The sequence below is a fragment of the Miniopterus natalensis genome, chromosome 3, assembly GCF_054644295.1.
Source record: "Miniopterus natalensis isolate mMinNat1 chromosome 3, mMinNat1.hap1, whole genome shotgun sequence".
Taxonomy (NCBI): Eukaryota; Metazoa; Chordata; class Mammalia; order Chiroptera; family Miniopteridae; genus Miniopterus; species Miniopterus natalensis.
In genome coordinates, this window is record NC_142083.1 from 99,033,293 (window position 1) to 99,055,023 (window position 21,731).

Genomic DNA, 21,731 nt, shown 5'->3' on the forward strand with positions numbered 1-21,731 from the left:
CAAGTTCAGGTCTCCTGATTCACACTATAAGACTGCTTCATAAAAATATGCTGTAATAGCACTCATGAAAATAATCTTACCAATAATGCTGGTTAACACTTTGAAGGTACTTTTTACATGCTACACATTTTACATGCATTAGCTTATTAAACCCTCATAATAACCCTGGGAGATAAGAAAATTGAGGTGCAGGAGGATTAAGTAATTCTTCCAAAGTCCTACAGCCAGAAGGGAGTTGAGCCAGGACTAAATCAGGGTTCCTAAGCGGTTATAATGGAGGAGTGAATGGGAGAGGAAAGTAGGGCAGCCAAAAGCAAGGGGAATGATAAGACTAAATTGCAGTGGTGGAAATGGACATTTATGAAAAGTGAACAGGCTGCTTTTACTAGAAAAGGAAATTCAAGTAGAGGAGGTCGCAAAAATAATTCCAAAAAACACAAAGGCAAAAAAAAAAAAAAGTACAAGGCAGACAGAGAGGCCTTAAATGTCAATCCAGGCAGCAAATATTCTGTCTACTGTTCGGTTGGAGGGGAGGTAGAGACTGAAGATAGGAGCTTGACAGTTCCACAGTTGTGGGGATTTTTTTTCATCTTCACTCGAAGATATGTTTTTATTGATTTTAGAGAGAGAGGAAGGAGTCAAGAGTGAGAGAGAGAAACATCGATCGGTTGCCTGTCACACAGGCCCTGACCAGGGATTGAACCGCACCCTAGGTCTGTGCCCTGATGGGGAACTGAACCTGCACCCTTTTGGTGTGGGGTGGTGCTTCACCTAACTGAGCCACCAGGCCAGGCTGGCATTGTTTGGTTGTGTGTTTTTTCAAGGCTAATCTGGTCACAGACAGAATGACCTGGGAGAGCCCAGTGGCCGGGAGGCTCGTTCTTGGCTAACTCTTCCCGCTCTGGAGCAGGATGGGGTGTTTTTCAGGGGTTGCTCAATTGCCAGGGGCACACTACCACAAGTCCACGTTCCAATTTCTCCACAGAGCATAGGGAGGGACTAACCCTCCCCGCCCCTCTCTCCCCACAGGCTGTGTGGTACTTCCCCACCCTGTGAGCCCACAAATCCCTTCGGGAACCATGAAGATCATTTCCCGCTCCTGGGCGTTCCGGCTCCTCTGGCTCACCAAGCCGGCCAGCAGGCCCTTTCACAGGGATCACCAGCTGCGGGTGCCCCTCACCCTTGCTGACTTGGAAGCCATAAATCGCTGCGAGAGGCCCTTGCCTGAGAACTTCAACTTCGCTGGGGATGTGCTGGACCAGTGGGCCCAAAAGGAGAAGGTATTAAATGATGGGCTTCCACTAGATGCTTGGTGTCCCTTCCCTTTCCTTGCTCTGGGGTCCACTTGTCACTTTTAATTCAATTCTTTCATCCCTCTTGGGTTCCTTTGTTTTCCATCTGCCCTCTTTTCTCCCCAGGGGAGATGCCTGAGCCTCAGCTACCCACGGCTGTCCTGCCCTGGGGCCTCCAGGTCCCCTGCAGCAGGGCTACTCAGCCATGTGTCTTTTCCTCCTGTTCCTGTTCAGTCTCGGGGTCCTTCGCAACAGGTCTTTGCTTTCCACTCATTTGTTCGGGCTGGTCACGGGCTAACCCAAAGAACAGTAATCTGCACTTTGATCTTAGGGACAGTCTTCCCCGGGGTAATGAGGAGACTCAGAGGCTGAGAAGAAAAAAGCGACAACCCTTACAGTGTCTGCAGCGTAGCCTCAGGTCAGGGTCTCTGCTCCCTGAGCCTCGCCCCCGCAGGCAGGGCTAAACCTTCACCTGCGGTGCTCACCACAGGCCCTGCAAGTACCTGGGCTTCCGAAGCTGGCATCAGGTGCTGCGTACAAGGTTAAATAAGGCTGAGTCAACCCTTCCGACAGAGGGAAGTGTCTTCCTTTCAATCCCTGTGTTTCAACTCCTCTAACACTTGCTAAATTCTCTTTTGAACAGAGAGAGCACATAGGAGTTGATAATCTCTAGATAAAATTTAAAGGCACACTTTCTTTTCAATATACTTATTTTTCAGTAAACTCTTTTTAGCAAGTGGTGCTGATTGTCCGGTTATGGTGGTGATTAAACACACTTCCTTTTAAAGTAAATGTATGCAAGTAGAAGTGAGTCTCTGTAAAGAGCAGAAGCACAATTGTAGGCAGATCTGGCAAACGTTAGTGACTAAAGATTGAGGAATACTGGCCTAGGTTATTCCAGCAAATTCCCACCACCACCTGGGGCTGCAGATAAGGAACTTGACCTTGAAGAAGTTAGGTTACTTAATTGAGGTCAAGTCCAAAGGCCCCTGAACCAGCCCCTGACCTCATTGAGCTTATGTCTACAGGGAAGGGACAGCGGAGTCCCTGGAATATGAGCAGAGCTGCAGGAACACAGAGAGCTCAGTGGGAAAACAGGCTTAGAAAGGCTTCGCAGAGGGCAAAGGCGAAGTTGGGCTTTGAAGTCTTCCAACCAGGGAAGGTAAACCGAGCATTCCTGACAGGGGAAAGAGTGGAGTAAGTTTTCCCCGGGCAATGTGTAAAGTAGAGGTTTTGCAGCACAGATGCCTCGCTTGGTAAAATCTTGGGTGAGACGTTGCCTCCAGAAATCAGTCAATCAAGCTATGCCTCTTCCCACCCCATGACCTTCCACCTTGCTCTCTCTTACCTACAAAACATACTCCCCAGCCTTATGAGTAGAAACAGATGTCACATTCCTAATCAACTTTGGAGCATCCATTAGGGTTATTTGGATGGAAGAGAATCTAACTTAAGCATGGAAGAACTTTATTGGAGGGATATGGGAGAGCTCAAAAAACTGGGCTGGAAGCTGGAGTGTCAGTCCAGCAAGGACAGAAGCTGAGACAGCTCCCTGAGGGCACATAAGCACCGAGAGCTGATAGGCCCAGGAGAGATTTGATTTCCTTGACTTGGGTCACATGCCCACCCACTGGTCAGGGAAGGGCAAGCACCCTGGTGGGATGTCTCCCAATCTGTCTTCGGTAGGAGAGGAGTAGTTCCCCCAAAGCGCTGGCTGGTGTGCTGTTACTTGAATCCACCGGCATAGGTGCTGAGGGGAAGTAACCGCAGATGTCCCATCTACTTGGTGACCAGTCACATAAGCCTTCCCCTCTCTTTCTCATGTGCCTATGGCCAGACAGGAGAGAGACCAGCCAATCCAGCCCTGTGGTGGGTGAATGGCAAAGGGGGCGAGGTGAAATGGAGCTTTGGAGAACTGGGCACCTTGACCCGAAAGGCTGCCAATGTGCTCACCGAGCCCTGCGGCCTAAAGAAAGGAGACCGAGTGGCTGTCATTCTGCCCCGAATCCCCGAGTGGTGGCTGGTCAACGTGGCTTGTATGAGAACAGGTCAGTGTCCATATTTAACTTCTGTAAATCAGGCAGAAACAGAGCGAGACTGAAAGTTGAGGTTTTTCTGAATTGTTAGTTCTGACTGAAGCAGTTGCTTACAAAGGACAGCAAAATCAGAGTTGAAATTAACGGCAATCATGATGTAATAATAATAATAAACTACCTTAAAATGTAGGTATTTTTGTGATGCCCATTTTGCAAGAGAGGAAACTGAGGTTCAGAGAGGTTAAGAAGTTTGCCCAAAGTCACACAGCTAGAAAGCTATGCAACTGGGATTAAACACAAAGCTCTACGAAAGCCGATGTGAGTGCCAATGCTTCTTGGCAGTGCTGGACTGTGACGTGTTCATCCAGGTGATCCAGAAGTTACTTCTCTGGGTGTACTTGGATTCTCCCTGATAGGAAAGTACAAAAGGAAGAAAAAGCATTTTAGAATGCAGGGACTTGTAAAAGTACGACTGTGGACCCAGTGGGAAAACCCTGACTCTTTCCAGACAAAAAGATGAATGTACTCAATGACACATTTTCTCCCAAAGTAGTCATCTTATAGTGTGCCCCAAATTCTACAGGGTCCTCTTCTCCTCTAGGACAGAAGTCAGCAAACACCACAGCCTAGGAGCTGGCCATGTGTTTTTGTAAATAAAGTTTTAAGGTTTAATGGAATACAGCCACGCTCATTCATTTACAGATCGTCTGTGGCTCTGTTTGTTCTACGACGGCAGAATTGCTAATTGAGACAGAGATGGTACTGGCCACAAAGCCTAAAGCACCTACCATCTGGCCCCTTACGGAAAAAGTTTGCTGATTCCTGCTCTAGAAGGTGACACACATGTTTACAGATCAATGAACAATAAGTAAGAATATACTCTGTAGAGAACACAGAGATGTTGGTTACAGTTGATCAAATGAATGATACCTTAACTGAAACTAGAGTTTAGTGGAGATGAGCTTATTGCTAATTGGAGTTACAATGCCTCACTTCCATGGATGCCATTAAAGGACCATTAGAAGGCTGTCATCATGGTGTTGAAAACGCTCCTATTGCCCATGTTAAATCAAAACAGCAATTATACAATTTACTTCACAGTCACTATAAAAAGGTAATTGCAAATGTGAAGCCAGTTGTGAATTGGAAGCAGTTGAAGGTGGTTTATTTGGCATAAAAATGTATTTATTATTACTTAACATGACTTATGCAATTTGTGAAATGTGAAGATTAAAAATGAACCCAGAAGCTGAAGAGTCAAAAGCATTCAATTAATTAAATGTTAAGCAAGCAGCTGAGGATTGTTTTCTAACTCAAAATTATTAAGTCTCCTGAGTGAATCTGGAGATGCTTGTATACAACTCACAGCAAAATATTTTGCTCTTGCTGTAAAATGTATACAGTCGAGAATCTGCTAGAGGAGAACTCCCCTTTTACCCCCAAGCTAGATGCTACCCATTGAACCCATTCACATCAGAAATCCGCCAAGAGTACTAATAATTTCTGAGCTGGTAAGAACAAGTGGTTTGCAAAATAAATAATCTTATGTTTTTGTATGGAGCGAACAATCTGACATCCTGAGGGGATGATATATAAGAGCTTTTAAAATATATTCTATAAATAAAGTCTCCTTCCTAGGAATTCAACTCTACCTCTTCCTCTTTAGCTGACTTCAGAGAACTCGGCAAGAAATGAGTACCTGGTGTAGGGCACAGGCCTGTGAGCCTCAGATGTGTATCTGAATCCTGGCTCTGCCACTTACTGACTTTGCGGCCCGGGGACCAGGTGTCATGTATACACTGGGATTCTTTATAAGTGGGATACCGGGCACATAATAAGTGCTCAGTAAATGGCAGTGGCTCTTTACATACACTCTGCTTCCTCTCAGTTGGTTCACTTTAGACGGAACAAACCGCCTCCCCACTGCCTTTCATCTCGCTCTCCCACATCTCTCTTCTCGAAGGGACTGGGACTCTACCACCAGGCCCAGCTCAGGCCAGCGTGTAGGGTGAAGAGAGGGGGTGGGATAGACTCGGTGACCCAGGCTTGAGGGCGACCGCGCCCTCCCCAGCCCACCTCAGAGCCGGTCACGGTCAAGGTCACATGGCAGCCACTGCGAAGACCCACGCGGCTGCTTAGAACAGTGGTCTGGTCTGCAGGCTTTTTTGGCTACGCAATTTATCAATAAAGATATTTGGGATGCACATCCTCGCATCTGGATCCAGTTATTTATGTCGTTCAGCACTAATATAATAGGCATGTTATAAAATATGTACAAAAGTGAGATAAAAAACTAATATTGCAATAATTTTTTTTTTTTTTTAATTTTAATTTATTTTCTCATCCCCTGTGAATTATCTTGCAAAACCCACTTTGGAGACCACTGGTTCAAAAGTGTTCATGAAAATGTGTTACAAGCTGTAAAGAGCGATTTAAGTGTTATTAAAATGTTCCGTGGAAACACTGCACAGCAATGCCCACCGTTACAATGCCTCCTCTGTGCCAGACACGTACTGTTATTGTCCCCATTTTACAGATTGGGAAAGGAGGGCACAGAGAGAGCAAGTAGCATGCTCAAGGTCACCAAGCTAGCAAGTTGCAAGGACAGCTTTAGCCCCAGGGACTGTCGGCTCTAGAGCCAGTGCCCCAAGGCTCTCCCAGGGACGGGGTCCTGTGGGATCTCCCAGGGGAACAAGGCAGGGGCAGACGAAGGCTGGATTGCCCAGCTCCTCCCCACCCAGGCACAAAGCCCAAGTGCCATGGTCCACAGTTTTACCCCATGGACAACAGCTCTGTCCAGCTCAGGGGCCCCTCCTCCCCAGGGCTTGTCTTCATGCCGGGAACACTGCAGCTGACTGCAAAGGACATCCTCTATCGGCTTCGCGCCTCCAAGGCCAGGTGCCTTGTGACCAGTGAGGAAGCGGCCCCAGCAGTGGAGTCCATCGTGTCAGAGTGTCCTGACTTGAAGACCAAGCTCCTGGTGTCTCCCCACAGCCGGCCCGGGTGGCTCAGCTTCCAGGCGTTATTTCAGTAAGTATTCCCGCCACCTCTGCCGAGCAGCAGCAGCTCCCACAGCTGCGTCTCCCAGTCTCCCTGCCTCCATGGACTCAGCAATCCTGTGGGTTGTTCCAGGATCCTTCCCAGAAAAAAAAGCGCCTAATGGAAGGTTTTAAGGACAGAAGGAAGGGGTGCAGCTCTGCCTCCGTTTCCCTGCATCCCACCTCGGCCAGTGCTGAGTACCTTGCACGGGTGGTCCTTGCCCAACTTGTGGACCACACCTCCCACCACCCTCCCTGCCTTGGCTCTCTCTGGCCACCCTTTTAGTTCTCAAACAGGCCCTACCTCAGGGCCTTTGCACCTTTGCACCTGCTGTTTCTTCTGCCTGGAGTGCTCTTCCCCAGTCCTTCCCAGGGCTGACTCCTTCCTGTGAGATTTCAGCTGGATGTTTGCCCCTCGGTGAGGCCGTCCCTGGCCACCCATCTGGGGTATGGAATTTGAATGCTACTGTGTTCTTCACAGCCCTCGACACTATGTGAGCATCAGGGCCAGTCACTTTTTCCCTTATTTACTGTTTTCCTCCTGTACTGTAGGGACTGGCAAATTAGGGACCATGGGCCAGTTCTGGCAAGGCACCTGCTTTTGTAAAGAAAGTTTTATTGGAACACAGCCACACCCATTTGCTTACATACTGTCTATGGCTGCTTTCATCTTACAAGAGCGAAGTTGAGTAGATGTAACAGAGATCATAAGGCCCACAAAGCCTAAGATATGTGCTATTTGGCCCTTTACAGAAAAAAGTTTGCTGACTCCTGTCCTAAACTGTAAACTTGCTCCAAGAAGGCCGAGGCACTGTTTGTTTATCCCCAGTTTCTCCCATAAAGTTGGCGCTTAAAAAATATTTCCGGAAGGAATGAACAGAGTAGTTCGCTTAGCCTCAGTTTTCTTCATATGTAAACTGGGAATAATTACACTGCACTCATCGCAAGGGGTGATTGAGGATAAAATCAGCTCAAATGTGAGAAAGTGCTTCCTAAACTGCAAAAAAGAGGGTAAAATGTTTGTGAATGGTATGATCCTTCAAATAGCTGTTTAATAGCTTATGTGGAATTCCAGAGAAATTTATAGAAAAAAAGACATGAGCCTGGCTCAGTTGGTTGGGCATCACTCATGCAGCAGCAGGTCACCGGTTCGATTCCCAGGGGGGCAGATGCCCAGGTTGCGGGCTCGATCCCTCGTGGGGGCTGTGCAGGAGGCAGCCGATCGATGACTCTCTCATCATTGATGTTTCTCTCTCTCTCTCTCCCTCTGCCTTCCTCTTTCTGAAATCAATAAAGATATGACTTAAAAATGAGAAGAAAAAAGACACGAAGAACCGTTGAATAATAGAGCAGTTTCCTTTAGAGAACAAAGTTTTATCCTACTAATTAATACAAACCAAATCCTATTGGCCAATTCCCAAATTCTCTCCCAAGGGCCGTGGCAGTGAATGCTGTTTGTGTCTTTTATAAACGGTGTCACTTTGGATAGGTCAGGTAACATCCCTGAAACTCTGTATCTTCTCCATAAAATGTGGTGAGGATAGTGTCTCCCTCACGGGGGTGTAGAAGAGGCACATGAGACGAAGCATGTGGGGTGCTGAGCATGACTGGCGCAGTGTTAGAGAGATCATAATGCTGCCTTATCATTTTCTTTTTTTTCTTTTTTTGCCTTATCATTTTCAAGCTAACAAAGTCCTCAGTAGTGCAGGTATTCCCTACGGCATTGATATCCCGAGGTTTGGATACGTACGCCCATCGGGAAAGTATTTTTAACATACTTCCCTGACACATGTCTATTTACTTATTTACAAATTAGATACATGTGCCTTTGTGCATTGCACACATGTAAAAAATAAACAATTTAAAGAATTAATAAAAGGATACAGATAATTTGAAGTTCTACTGTTTTCTTCCCCATCCCAGCTGTGCTGCATACCCCCTGGGCAGCAAGCACCCCCACTTCAGAGACCCCCGTCTTAAACAACCCTGCAACAGTCTGCAGCGTCCCCGAGGAACCTTAAAGGTGCCACAAAGTTGGGAAAAGAAAAAGGTCTTTGAACTCATGTGAATTTAAAATTGAAAATTTCACCTTTGGGGGGTATTTTTCAAGATAAAGGGAATCCCTGCTTTAAACGAGCAACTTTAGAATGTTGTAACTCCAAAAGCGCATGGACTCTTTCTCGAAAAACCAAGGAAAGGAGAGCTGGCATTGCCAACAGTAGGCCAGTCTTCCAGAAATCCATACACAGCAAGAAGCAGGCCTAATTTCACATTATTAGAGTCAATCTTCTATTCAAGGAGTTCATTGTAGGGCCTCTCACCCTCCTTCTGCCTCCCAAGGATAGACGTCCATGAACACCTTCCAGAATATTTACAAAAGGATGCAGAAAAGGTCAAAATTATGGGCCAGACTGATGCTTCTCCTTTCCTGTCTTAGTAGAAAGGATCCTTCCCTGTGGCTCTAGAACCCTGAATTCTAGTCTTGAGGGGACTGAAACAATGTTCCGGGCCGAGGAAGAGCATGAGCAAAGATATGGAACTAAAAACGTCCCACTATGTGCAGGGAATGGACCGTTTTGGGTGGCTGGAGAACAAATCGTGAAGTCACGGCGGAGGCCAGATTACGGCCTCTAATATAAAGACCTCATACGAGGGCTAAATCTTTAACTTAACCCTACAAACAAGGGAAGCCATTGACAAGTTTTACGAAGGGAAGTGTCCAGGTCAGTTCTGGGTTTTAAACAGGTTTCTCTGGCAGCTGTGCAAAGGATGAATTTGGGAAGAGCCGAATTGGAATCAGAGAGACCATCTTGGAGCCTAACATAGGAGAGAGACTCTGAGGGTCGACATCTGCACTCTGTAGGTGGGATGGAGGGAAGGAGGGACGCTAAAGAACTGGCAAGGCTTCGAGACTGATTGGAGGGAGAAGGAAGGAGGTGAGCTGATCTGCTTTTTAACTGGGGCGACTGAGTGCATGGCTACCATGAGCCGCAGAAAGCGTGAAAAGTTGGACATGTTGAGGTCGAGGGGTCTGTGAACATCCAAATATCTAGCAAGTGGCAGATACGAGACTCAGACTCAAGGAGATAAAGATACAGTTCTGGAAGTCATCAGCATTTAATCGGTTCTGAAGAATCCAGAAAGACAACCAAGTGTCCCAAGAAAGGGAGACAAGTCAGACAGTGGAGTCACTCCTTGAGAATCTCCGTGTCACGCACACGTTGCCATAGCTCTTCTTTCGGTGAAAGAAAGAATAAAAAACCTTGAAAAGCAGTCAAAATGGGAGGTTTTATTGTTTTCACGGGTATTAGATACTGTGAAGAAACCCCTTTTTCCCCAACCCAACACATACCGGCTTCACCCTACACGTATTCTGAAAAGAATCAATTCAATGGAATGAAGTTTGTTTTTTTACTTTTGGGGGGAAGAGGCAAGTTAGCAAGAAAACCACATTAATATTTCGTGAACCACTTTTGACAGTACAGCGTATGTTTATGTAATTAATCCTCACTGTTTTACAGTTTCAATGACAACCTTACTCCTCCGTCATCAGGATGAATTCTAACGGTGTCCTCAACCCTGTTTCCTTCAACCCAGGAGATTAAAACTATGACACAAGAGTCTCAAACCCTCCTGAAACTCGGTGATGTAGAGCACCGATCGCGGAGTCTGCTCGCCAAGTGTGGAGGCGCTGGTGAGGGCTGAAGCCCCCCACCGCTCCTCGGGGCCCAGCCGGGGGTCCGCAGGCTTTCCCAGGACGGCTGTGCTCCCCGATGAAGCGGAGGCAGAACCCCTGCCTCCCTCTGCTGGCCCTGGGAAGCCACAGGCCAGCCCAGACTCAAGCCAGAGGACACCCTTGTGCAGGGGTGGAAGGAACCGACAATGCACCAGTTAGAATGCTGTTGGCTTTAGTAACAGGAGACTCAAGCAAAAGTGGCTTAAACAATATCAACAGTTTCATTGTACCACAAATAAGAAGTACAGAGGTGGAATGAGAGCTGGCTAACTGAGTGGTGTGATGAAGCTAGCAAGAAGCCGGATTCACTCATCTTTCCACCATGCCGCCGGGGGGTGTCTGCTGATCCCCTTCGGACCCCAGAATGCTAGGTGGCTCCAGGCATCATGCACTCTCACAGCGATATCCAAAGGCCAGAGAACAAGACGGGGCGGGGGGGGGGGGGGGGAGGCAGCACCCCTTCCTCCCGACTCCAGAGCAAGGGAACCGTTCCCATAAAGCCTGCAGACCTCGCTGAGCACAACTGCAGCATGTGCCCGTCCCCAAACCACGTGCGGCTTAGGGCCATCAGGGTTCAGCCCCCCCCACCCCCACCCCAGAGCTGTGTAGACAGGTCTCCGCTGAAGCACATGGCCACCAGATACCTGAACAAATCAGTTTTATCAGAGCAAAACAGAGGACAGGTAGACAACTAACTGTGTCTGGCAGCGATATCGAAGATACTATGTAAAAAGTATTAAAAACTTTGAGTCAGCCCAGCCGGGTGTGGCTCAGCGGTCAAGCGTTGACCTAGGATCCAGGTGATCAGGGTTCGATTCCCGGTCAGGGCACATGCCCGGGTTGCGGGCTAGGCAGGCGATCAATGACTCTCTCATCATTGAGGTTTCTCTCTCTCTCCCCCCCTCCTTTCCTCTCTCTGAAATCAATCAAGATATATTTAAACTAAACAAAACAAAAAAAACACCTTTGATTCAAATGCCCAAAGATCTTCCTTTAAATCATAAAAACTCCTGAAATGCTAATAACAATTTACAAAGATTCAAAATGTATTTTTAAAAATTCATAGATTAAAAAAGCACTGAGAAAAAAATGTTTAAATAAATAAAGTGCACATCTTGGGGTTTTTTTTAATTGAAAGTGATCTTGGCTATCTCTTTGGCCTATGGGGAGGTGGAGCTTAAAAAGAGAGAGGTGAGCTGTTAAACCTTAGCACTGGTCTGCAAAGGCCCTCTCAGGTTTCGTGAGAAATTCCTCTCGGGTTCTGTTCTGTTAACTACCTTGGGTATCGAGAGCGCATAAGTAGCAGAGCAAAAGGAAGGCCAGAGTTGAGCTGCTCTGCCATCTTCAGCCACCTTCTGGGGCCCATACTCTACAGATCGGCCTCTGCAGAGCACAGCCGTGTGGAGACAGGAAGCCGAGAGCCGGCGACCATCTACTTCACCAGCGGGACCACAGGCTCCCCCAAGATGGCCATGCACTCTCACAGCAGCTTCGGAATTGGGAATACCATCTGTGGAAGGTAGGGAGGAAAACTCGGTTTTTGCTAAAGTCTTCCCTGCGCTGTTAACGTGTGTCTCTAACTGCCTGGCGACACCTCTGCTTGCGTGGCCATCAGATATCTCCCATGATGTCTCAGCAAAACAGACCTCTTGAGGCCCCTGCCCAGCCTTAGCTCAGTAAGTGGCCCCAGCTCACTAACAGATCAGGCGAGAACTTAGGAATCAACCTTGGGTCAGTTCCCACGAGAGTCAGTCTGGCTCCTCCTCGCCGCCAGGTGCATTTACACACCCAGAAAGGCCTTCCTAGATATCCCCAAACCGTCACAGCACCCTGTTCTATTTTCCTCACAGCACTTACCACGAGGAAAATTATGATATTGATATACATACTAATGCACTTTATTCACTATCTAGCTCCCTAAGGAAGAGCAGAGATCTTCTGGTCAGCCTCGCTCACTATGCTACGCAAAACAGGGCCTAGCATATATTATTTGCTCAATAAAGATTTGTCACATCAATAGACAAACTCAGAAAATTATGCCAAACCCAGCCTCCCACTCTACTCTCAGACTACCTAGGATTCTGAAAAAGTCTTCCAACAAAAGTGAGAGGTAGAACCACTCATCCTGCCTTGGGGCTTTGGACGCTTCTTTGTGGTCATTGAGGCTCCTGTCTGTCCTTCAAGACGCCAGGGTATTTGCTTTCCTGGCCGTCTTGTTTTGTTTTGTTCTTTCTTGTCACCTCTCCGTATCATTTAGGTACTGGCTAGATCTGAAGTCCTCGGATATCATATGGAACATGTCCGACACCGGCTGGGTCAAGGCCTCCATTGGCGGTGTGTTTTCTCCCTGGATTCAGGGAGCCTGTGTCTTCGTGCATCAGATGGCACAGTTTGACAGTGACACCGTCCTAGATGTAAGTCATAACTTCTAGCTACAGCTCTGCCTTGTCTCCCCTGGAACCGCAGAGAAATGAATCCTCAGAATACAGAGAGATGTAAGAGAGAAGCATCGATCGGTTGCATCCCGAACACACCCTGACCGGGGATCAAACCTGCAACCTGGGCATGTGCCCTGACCAGGGATCAAACTTGCCACCTTTTGGTGCCCCAACCAACTGAGCCACACCGGCCAGGGCAAGATCATTCCTTTTTAAGATGCAGAGTCTTGGGAGCTTTTGAATGTACTTAACCGAGCGGAGAGGGGAACACACACCACACTCCTGGGCGTAAAGCCCACTCTTACGCTTCAAATTGTTTAGGATTTGCTAATGTCACTAAATCTGTGGCAGCTGAAGAGTCTAATTCTAAACAACAAATTATCCCTGGCTGGTGTGGCTCAGTGGTTAGAGCGCCGGCCCTCGGACTGAAGGGTCCCGGGTTTGATTCCAGCCAAGAGCATGTACCTGGGTTGCAGGCTCGATCCCTGGCCCTGGTGGGGGCAAGTGAGGGAGGCAGCCCATCAATGTGTCTCTCTCACGTCAATGTTTCTCTCTCTCTCTCTTCCACTCTCTCTGAAAAGCAATGGAAAAAATATTCTCAGGTGAGAATTAAAAATAAATAACAAATTAAAAGTCTCAAGTCTAATCAAATATATGGTTTCTGATTAGCGAAACAAAGACAGTAACTGACAGATCTGACCCTTGTGTGGAGGAGACTGAAGGTGGGGCTACCTTTCTGCCAGAGCAGCTCCTTCCATTCTCCCCATGAGAAACTCTGCTAACTCTCAGAACCCAGTGTTCTTTTTTATGATTATTATTATTTTAATACATCCCCATTTATTTCAGAGAGAGAGGAAGGGAGAGGGAGAGGGAGAGAGAGAGAGAGAGAGAGAGAAACATTGATGTGAGAGAGAAACATCGATCAATTGCCTCCTGCACTACCGTCGACAGGGGATCGAACCTGCAACTTAGGTATGTGCCCTGACCCAGAATCCAACCCACGACGCTAAAACCAACTGAGCCACACCAGCCAGGGCTAAAATAACTATATTTTTATAAAATATTAAATATTTTATACTTAAAGTTTTTTATTTAAAGGCACCTCTTAATATAATATATTAAATATATTAAGTAAGATATATTAACAATATATTGTTAATGTTATTAATTGATATGTTAATGTAATAATGTTATATTATTATTATTTAATATAACATTGCATAAAATATTAAAATAAGAGCATTCTTATTTTACAAAGATAACGCATACATTTCAAAGTGCTATAAAAATGTTTATGAGGATACACTATTCTTAGTTATAGACACTACACTTATTAAGAACAGTTGGAATCTAGGGAGCAAGTACACACAGTAGAAATTCTTGTTTACAGATCAAGAGTTATACTTGATCTATGACAACCCAGATAGTCTAGACATACATCTTGAGAGTGTTCTCTCAGACACTTAAATTTAATACAAACTGCCGATTCATTATGTGACATAGTGGATAGTATTTCTCCAGATCTAAGGTGCCTTTGATTTTAAGGAGCCAGAGGCATAATGAGCCCTGCAAATCTTAATCAGTCAAAGGCCTGAAAAATGCCTTACTTATGCATTTCATCAATCCACTCAAAAGGACTGAAGTCGTACAGAAAAGGTGTTGGAAAGGTTTTGGTAGCTTATAGATCCAGAGTCGATACTATGCAGTGGTCAGTACTATCCCGTTGTCAGGACTCCAGAATTCCACCATGAGAGGTAATTTGCAGCCCCAAAGTAGAATATACCAGTTCATACTTTGCAGTGGTTCTCAAATGCAACAATTCACTTTTTGTTGAATTTGACTGTGTATGCCTATTACTGTAACATATATATATTCCTTCCAATAATTGAGAATTCCCAATTGACATACAGTCACCAGTGACAACTAATAAATATTTACTTTCTTATTCCTGTGAGATGGGCACAGGAGAATTGGGGGTGTAGACGTTGTCCCTAGTGGTGGCCTTTAATTAACCGCTTCTGACACCTGTCTCTGTCCATCACCCAGACGCTGACCACTTACCCCATCACGACCCTGTGCTGCGCTCCCACTGTGTATCGGATGCTTGTGCAGAAAGACCTTAAGAGGTACTTGGGCAGAAATCTCCATTCGAACTACCAGCAAAAGCTGTCATGGGAGCAGATCATTGTGTGTCTTGGGGACTGTCCCGTGCGCTGTAGGCTGTTGAGCAGCGTTCTCTCTGGCCTCTGCCTGCTCATGCCACTAATACTTCCCTCTCCACCAGGTGTGACCATCAGATATGTCCCCAGATATAGCCTACAGTCTTCGGGGGTAGGAAAGGGGACAAAAGTGCCCCTTCCCCTTTTAAGAATAACTGGGATCACCTCTAGGGGACACTGAACCTTTTCCAGGGGCAACCAGAGTCCCACAGGCCCAGAACTCCCACCCCCCCAGAAAACAACCATAACTACATCTATACCACCTTGACCAGAAGATGACCAAGTCTTATGATTTGAAGATTCCATGCAATTTGGCCAAATCAGCTGAACACCCAGTGGAGTTGCAGTCACGAGGAGAGACGGGAAGAGAGAAACAATTTAAGAAGTGCAGGCTCCCCCACCCTCTGCTCCCCCAAGGTGTGGACACCCAGGAGGAGGGAGAGCGCTGTGAGAGGCAGAATAAAGCAGATATGTATCTTCTCTTGGCTGAGTCAGTGTCAGCTCCTTTGTGGCCCTCAGACGTGAGTACCTTGGTCACATTTCAAGAGTAACTCAAGGGCCACTCAAGGGTCATTTTGGATAGGCACCATTCAGGTCCCACCACACCCTCCTGGCCAGTTAGAACCTCACTGTACCAGAGTAAGGCTGTTCCAGACTTTCTCACCCGAGTCCTGTGGTTAAAGCTCAAGCTCCGAAGTCAAAAAGGTGGAGCTGTGCTACTTACTAATAGTGCGACCTCAGACACTCAAGGTGACCTTGATAAGCTCCCCTTAACTCCATCCATAAGAGAACTAAGAGCACCTCGTGGGGTTGTGGTGAGAATTCAATGCAAGCAGCATGGTTGGGGAGGCACCTGACAAGTGCTAAGTGCAGAGCACAGGGCGTAGAGCTCAGCCCTTTACGGTGAGGCCTTAAGCACGTTCTTTAATTTCTCTCAGCCTCAGTTTCCTTACCTGTAATCCTCAGGGGTTACGAGGATTATGAGAATGCTCCTAAAGTCCTTATAACTTAGTAAGTGCTCAACTAATGTTAGCTGTTGTTCTATCCCTTGAAAATGCTCACAGTATGTGCTTAATCTCATTATTAGCATTTTCTCCTACCTTTTCTCCTCTTTACTGACTTGCTAAAATGTACGCTCTGTCAGGAGCCTTTGTTTCAATCACTAATATGCCTAGAACAATGTCGGGCAAGACTGGAGGTGCTCAACGAATATTCCTTAAATGAACTCTCCTGAGACTTGCTCCATTGCTTGTTGCTAGAACACCCTAATTATCTTATAATGAAAGGCACTCAGATTTCTCCCCCAAAGACCCCATGCGACTCTGTCTCTCAAGATATAAATTCATGAAGCTGCGGCACTGCCTGACGTCCGGGGAGCCACTCAACTCCGTGGTGCTGGAACAGTGGAAGGAGCAGACGGGGCTGGAGCTGCACGAGGGCTACGGACAGACGGAAGTGGTACTTTTAACGGGCAGAATTTAAGTGTGCACGGGGGAACCTTTCACCCCCGGGACTGACACCTGAGGCCCGGGAGTGTCCCCATCGCGCTCTAGATTTTCAGGGAGCTCCTCGGGATCCCTTACCCTGCCAGCAGTTACCAGAACCTCTGCATTACCCAGTCAGCTTTGGCTGGAGGGGAACTGTGATCATTCCTCGTAGTCCTCCTGTCTCCTCCCCACACAGAAGTTTTAGAGAGGTTAGGGATTGGCGAGGTTCAGAATTGTGCAGCTCATCTTTATTATTATTGTTGTTGTTATTTATTGATTGATTTTAAGAGAAGCATCGATTTGTTGTGCATTCATCGGTTGAATCTTGTATGTGCCCTGACCGGGGATTGAACCCACGACCTTGGCGTATCGGGTCGATGCTCTAACCAAGCGAAGCACCCAGCCAGGACTCTGCAGCCCATCTTTCCATCACACTGGGAAGCACCCCAGAGATCCCCACTGAGGAATTTATTACAAGGTGCCCTTAATAGGACCCTTAGCTTAAAGGAGTGTCTTCAAAGTGGGGGCCTTAAACCAGCAGTAGCAGCAGGTGGGAATTTGGTAGAAATGCACATTCTCAGAACTCCCCTCCCCAGACGTACTGAATTAGAAACTCTGGGATGGGGCCCAGCAGCCTGTTTTAACAATACTCCAGGTGATTCTGATAAACACTCAAGTTTGAGAACCACTGGTCTAAAATATTTCAGAATATGAGCTTGCATACTGGGAAAATCAGTCAAACCTGAGTCCTAAGTTTCATTGTCAGGATATAAATGGCTACTGAAGATGAATTTTACATACTTACATAAAAATACCCTTCCAATAGGGGATGATTTGTGGCAATCTGAAAGGACAAGAAATCAAACCCGGCTCGATGGGGAAGGGAATCCTACCCTATGATGTCCAGGTGGGTCACATCTGACTGGTTCAATAGAGAATGTTTCACATTATTTTCTGCTGTTCATTATATTACTATTCCTAACCCATTTTCATTCTAGATTATAGATGAAAATGGCAACATCCTACCACCTGGCAAAGAAGGAGACATTGCTATCAGACAAAAGCCTACCCGGCCCTTCTGTTTCTTCTCAGAATATGTGGTAAGAGAATGTAGAACATGCTGTTTACACTTTAACAGAAAAGGTGGTATTGGGAGCCATACAGACTTTGGGTCTAGACTTCATACCTACCATGTCCTGCTGTGTGACCCTGGGCAAGTCACAACATCCAAGGCTATCTCATCAACTGTAAAAGGGGGAGACCATCTTCTAACTCCGAAGAGTTTTGTAAAGATTACCTTCTATGTGTTAGAAACCGGCTGCAGTAGTTGTCCTCAGAAAGCACGCATGGACAGGCTGCTGGGGAGAGGGTGTTATATAGGGGACTTGAAGTGAAAGAAAGATTTACTTTTTATGATACTCTCGGGCCTTTTGTGTTCTATACTATAAACTACCTTTAAAAAAAATTAATTTCTTTTAGAAATAGAATGTACAATGTATTAGCCACTTCATGGGTGCCATACCCCTTTTTCTATTCTGACCAAATTAACCCTGTCATCTTTGATTCCTAGGGCAACCCAGAGAAAACTGCCTCCACGATAAGAGGGAATTTTTATGTCACTGGAGACAGAGGAGTGATGGACAGCGATGGGTATTTCTGGTTTGTTGGCAGAGCTGATGATGTCATCATATCCTCTGGGTTTGTACATCTGCCACTGCTGGAAAGTAGCAACTTGCCTGGGGAGATTTCTGACTTGGGGTGGTGCTCTAAGACCTCTTTTCTTCTGCTAGGTACCGTATTGGGCCATTTGAGGTTGAGAGTGCACTGGTTGAGCACCCAGCAGTTGCTGAATCGGCCGTTGTCAGCAGTCCAGACCCAATCAGAGGAGAGGTAGCGTGAATGTCACTAATGAAAGTAGCAATTTCACACTTTCAAGTTCTGTCCACTTGGCCACTCTGAAGAGCGAATCGAGAATAGCCATGTAACTCTTGAGGCACACATGTGGCAAAAATGTACACTGGCAATCAACTTGACACATAGATTGTGTCCCAAAGAGGATGTATTAGGATTCTTTTGGTGGCAAGTGACAAAAATTCAACTCAAATTGACTTGTTATTAAAAAAAAAAAAAAAAAGGAATTTATTGGCCCACCCACAAGTGAGGTCTACAGGTACAGCTTACACCCAAGGCTTCACGTGAAGGTGGAAAAACTTAGTCTCTCCATTTGCTGGCTCTGCTGTTCTTCCTGTTGCCTCCACCAACCAACTCCAGACGTGCACAGCTTCACAACCCCAGGGAAGGAGACAGCTTCCTTTCCAAGTTTCAAGCAATTCCCAGGATGCGTTTGCCTACCTGAGATCACATCTCTAACCAACGTGGTCTGGGAGATGGTATATGTTGACTGGCCAGACCTGGATCATACGCTGGTCACTGGTGGAAGGAGTTAGTGTCAACCCCACCAGAGAGAAGTTAGGGTAATCCTCCTCAGGAAAATCAGGGTACTGTTACCAAAGAGGGGACAGCAGATACTGCATAAGCAAAAGCTGCAGGCTTTACTGTATGTACGATGGTCATAGAACTCAGAATATGTCTTCTCACAGAAACAATGCAAGTAGGAGACTGTGGCCAGGTTGCAAAACAAGCCCCAGAAGCCTACTTAGAACCCAGTGAAAGGAAACTTGGGGAATGAGAGCAGTCCCCATGCTTTGTTGAGATTCAGAGGGGATCTCTGGCACCTGCACGCATCACTCAAGCTACTATTAACAAATGATGAGTGCCTGTGTTCAGCATTGGTTCCCACTCTTCCTGTGCCTGAAAACATATCACTACAAATTCACTCTTCTCCTGCAGGTAGTGAAAGCTTTTGTCGTCTTATCTGCACCCTTTAAATCATCTGACCAGGAGAAATTAACTCTTGAACTCCAGGATCATGTGAGAAAATCAACTGCACCTTACAAATATCCAAGAAAGGCAAGTATTTTGCCCACAAGTGTATGTGATCAAACAAGGGGCTAAGCTAGTAAGTATGTCAGTCTTACTAGCTTTTGACTTTAGGGTAGCTCATCATATACAGAAGATATGTATTTCAACTTTTTTAGCTCTAAGAGTTTTGCTTTAAAATGTTTTGTATTAGGACACAATAAATGCTTGATAAACTAGAAGTTTTAATCAAGTCTGTAATACTGAGTAACTAAGAAGCCTTGTTGGACTAAATCAGTCCCATTCCATGAGAAGAAAAAAATGGGGGGAAATTGTGCCTAAAGGCATATCCGATTCCTCTACCATAGTATTCTTGGGCCATAATACACTCCTAAATTCAAAGCATAGCCCTTTAAGCATCAAGTGACTGAATTTAAGGCTCAGGACAAAGATATCCAAACTGTGAAATATTTTGAGGCTATAATTCTACATGCTATTGGTTGATAATGACATAAGAATTCCATTTCAACTGGCGAAATGGTAATTTCAACCTAAGAACTAGTTACAGTTTCTCCATTAAATTCACTAAATCAATGATCAGCTGATTTTCAGAAATGTTTGAGGATATTTTAAAGTCTTATCTTGAGGGAGCACAAGTCAAAGCATAAGGAGAAAACTGTATATTCAAAATTACCTCTAAAAAGTCTCCCTCAGAACCTTTAGGCCCCAGCTCTTAAAAGCTCAAAACCCTAGAATTGAACTATTTCTCTGCATTTAGGTGTGGCCTCTATTTGCCTGGGGCAGAAGAGGCCTAGGTCTAGTCTGAACTGAAGGAAAGGAATGGAGTAAAGATTACATTCTTCTAGCAAAGCATATAGTTGAATTGGTACTTAAAAAACCACGATGAAGTGCCACTGTCATCTTTACTATACAAATGGAAGTTTCTGGTGCTCCCAAAATTCAATGAGCTTAGGTTCAGACAAACCCAGACTCTGAAACTCAACACCAGAGTTTCCTGAACACTCTCCTATTGTACTGACGGTTGGGATAAGTCAAAATGGAATCAAGTGTCTCATAATATGTTTTTGTTAATTAGGTGGAATTTGTTGAAAATCTCCCAAAGTCAATCACTGGGAAAATCAAACGCAACGTTCTAAGAGACCATGAATGGGGACGGACATAGCCTGGAAGTAAACTGAGGCATGAAGTACTTACAGGGTTGCTCTTAGTCTTTGTTTCCTGATGATTCAGTGACAACTCTCTTATAATGCTTAAGATTTTTCCTGGTTGAAAACTCAACTCCGAGCCCAGCCAGACATGGCTCAGCAGTTAAGCGTCGACCTAGGATCCAGGTGATCGGGGTTCGATTCCCGGTCAGAGCCTGGGTTGCGGGCTCGATCCCCAGTCGGGGACGTGCAGGAGGCAGCCGATCAATGACTCTCATCATTGATGTTTCTCTCTCTCTCTTTCCCTCTCCTTTCCTTTCTGAAATCAATAAAGATATATTTAAAAAGAAAACTCAACTGAGTCTGTGTTTTGTACTTAGCCAAAAAATAAATAAAAATCAAAATATTGGGAAGAAATTGTTATGATCACCAAACCAACAAAGGCAATGACTATGACTTATAGTGTTTAAAATTGCAAGAGTCAATGATTGCTTGGAAATACACAGTGGACAATGAATTTATTTTGTGCCTGATTAAATAAAAATAAAGATTAGAAGTATTCTAAGAGAAATGTTCAAGACAGAATTCTGCTTAACATTTTTATATATTACTAATTCTTTAGGATGGATTAAAGTAATGTTAAAATGAGAAATAAAAATGATTCAAAAGCCAATAAATAAATTTAATTAAGTACTACATTACTAGTTATTATTTTGGAGCAAATTCACTATAAAATATCTGAAAACCTGGACCACTTAAAAATAAATACTAATAAAAATTTTTATATCTTTACTTTTTAGGACGATGTAATAACTTATTGATACATAACTTGACATAAAAACATCTTTTATGATATGTCAATTATAAAGCAAGAGATTTACTAAGAGGCAGAAAGAGAAAGAAAGAAAGAAAGAAAGAAAGAAAGAAAGAAAAGAAAGAAAGAAAGAAAGAAAGAAAGAAAGAAAGAAAGAAAGAAAGAAAGAAAGAAAGAAAGAAAGAAAGAAAGAAAGAAAGAAAGAGAGAGAGAAAGAGAGAGAGAGAGAGAGAGAGAAAGAAAGAAAGAAAGAGAGAGAGAGAGAGAAAGAAAGAAAGAGAAAGAAAGAGAGAAAGGAGAGAGAGAGGGAGGGAGAGAAAGAAGAAAGAGAGAGAGAGGGAGGGAGGGGGGAGAGAGAGAGAGAGAGGGAGAGAAAGAGAAAGAAGAAAGAAAGAAAGAAAGAAAGAAAGAAAGAAAGAAAGAAAGAAAGAAAGAAAGAAAGAAAGAAAGAAAGAAAGAAAGAAAGAAAGAGAAAGAAAGAGAGAAAGAAAGAAAGAAAGAAGGAAGGAAGGAAGGAAGGAAGGAAGGAAGGAAGGAAGGAAGGAAGGAAGGAAGGAAGGAAGGAAGGAAAGAAAGAAAGAAAGAA

The 21,731-nt window shown here is 45.2% G+C and overlaps 1 protein-coding gene across 1 annotated transcript; it reads left to right on the plus strand.

Annotated features, from left to right (window-relative positions):
- The first annotated feature begins 1,079 nt into the window (after positions 1-1,079).
- Positions 1,080-20,348, plus strand: LOC107544755 (acyl-coenzyme A synthetase ACSM4, mitochondrial-like). The gene is made up of 13 exons (XM_016222663.2): positions 1,080-1,280; positions 3,130-3,340; positions 6,151-6,358; positions 11,478-11,621; positions 12,360-12,516; positions 14,587-14,666; positions 16,094-16,217; positions 17,073-17,153; positions 17,245-17,346; positions 17,817-17,944; positions 18,037-18,136; positions 19,097-19,216; positions 20,262-20,348. The coding sequence occupies exons 1-13, from the start codon at positions 1,080-1,082 to the stop codon at positions 20,346-20,348; spliced, it is 1,743 nt and encodes a 580-aa protein (XP_016078149.2).
- The last annotated feature ends 1,383 nt before the right edge of the window (positions 20,349-21,731 follow it).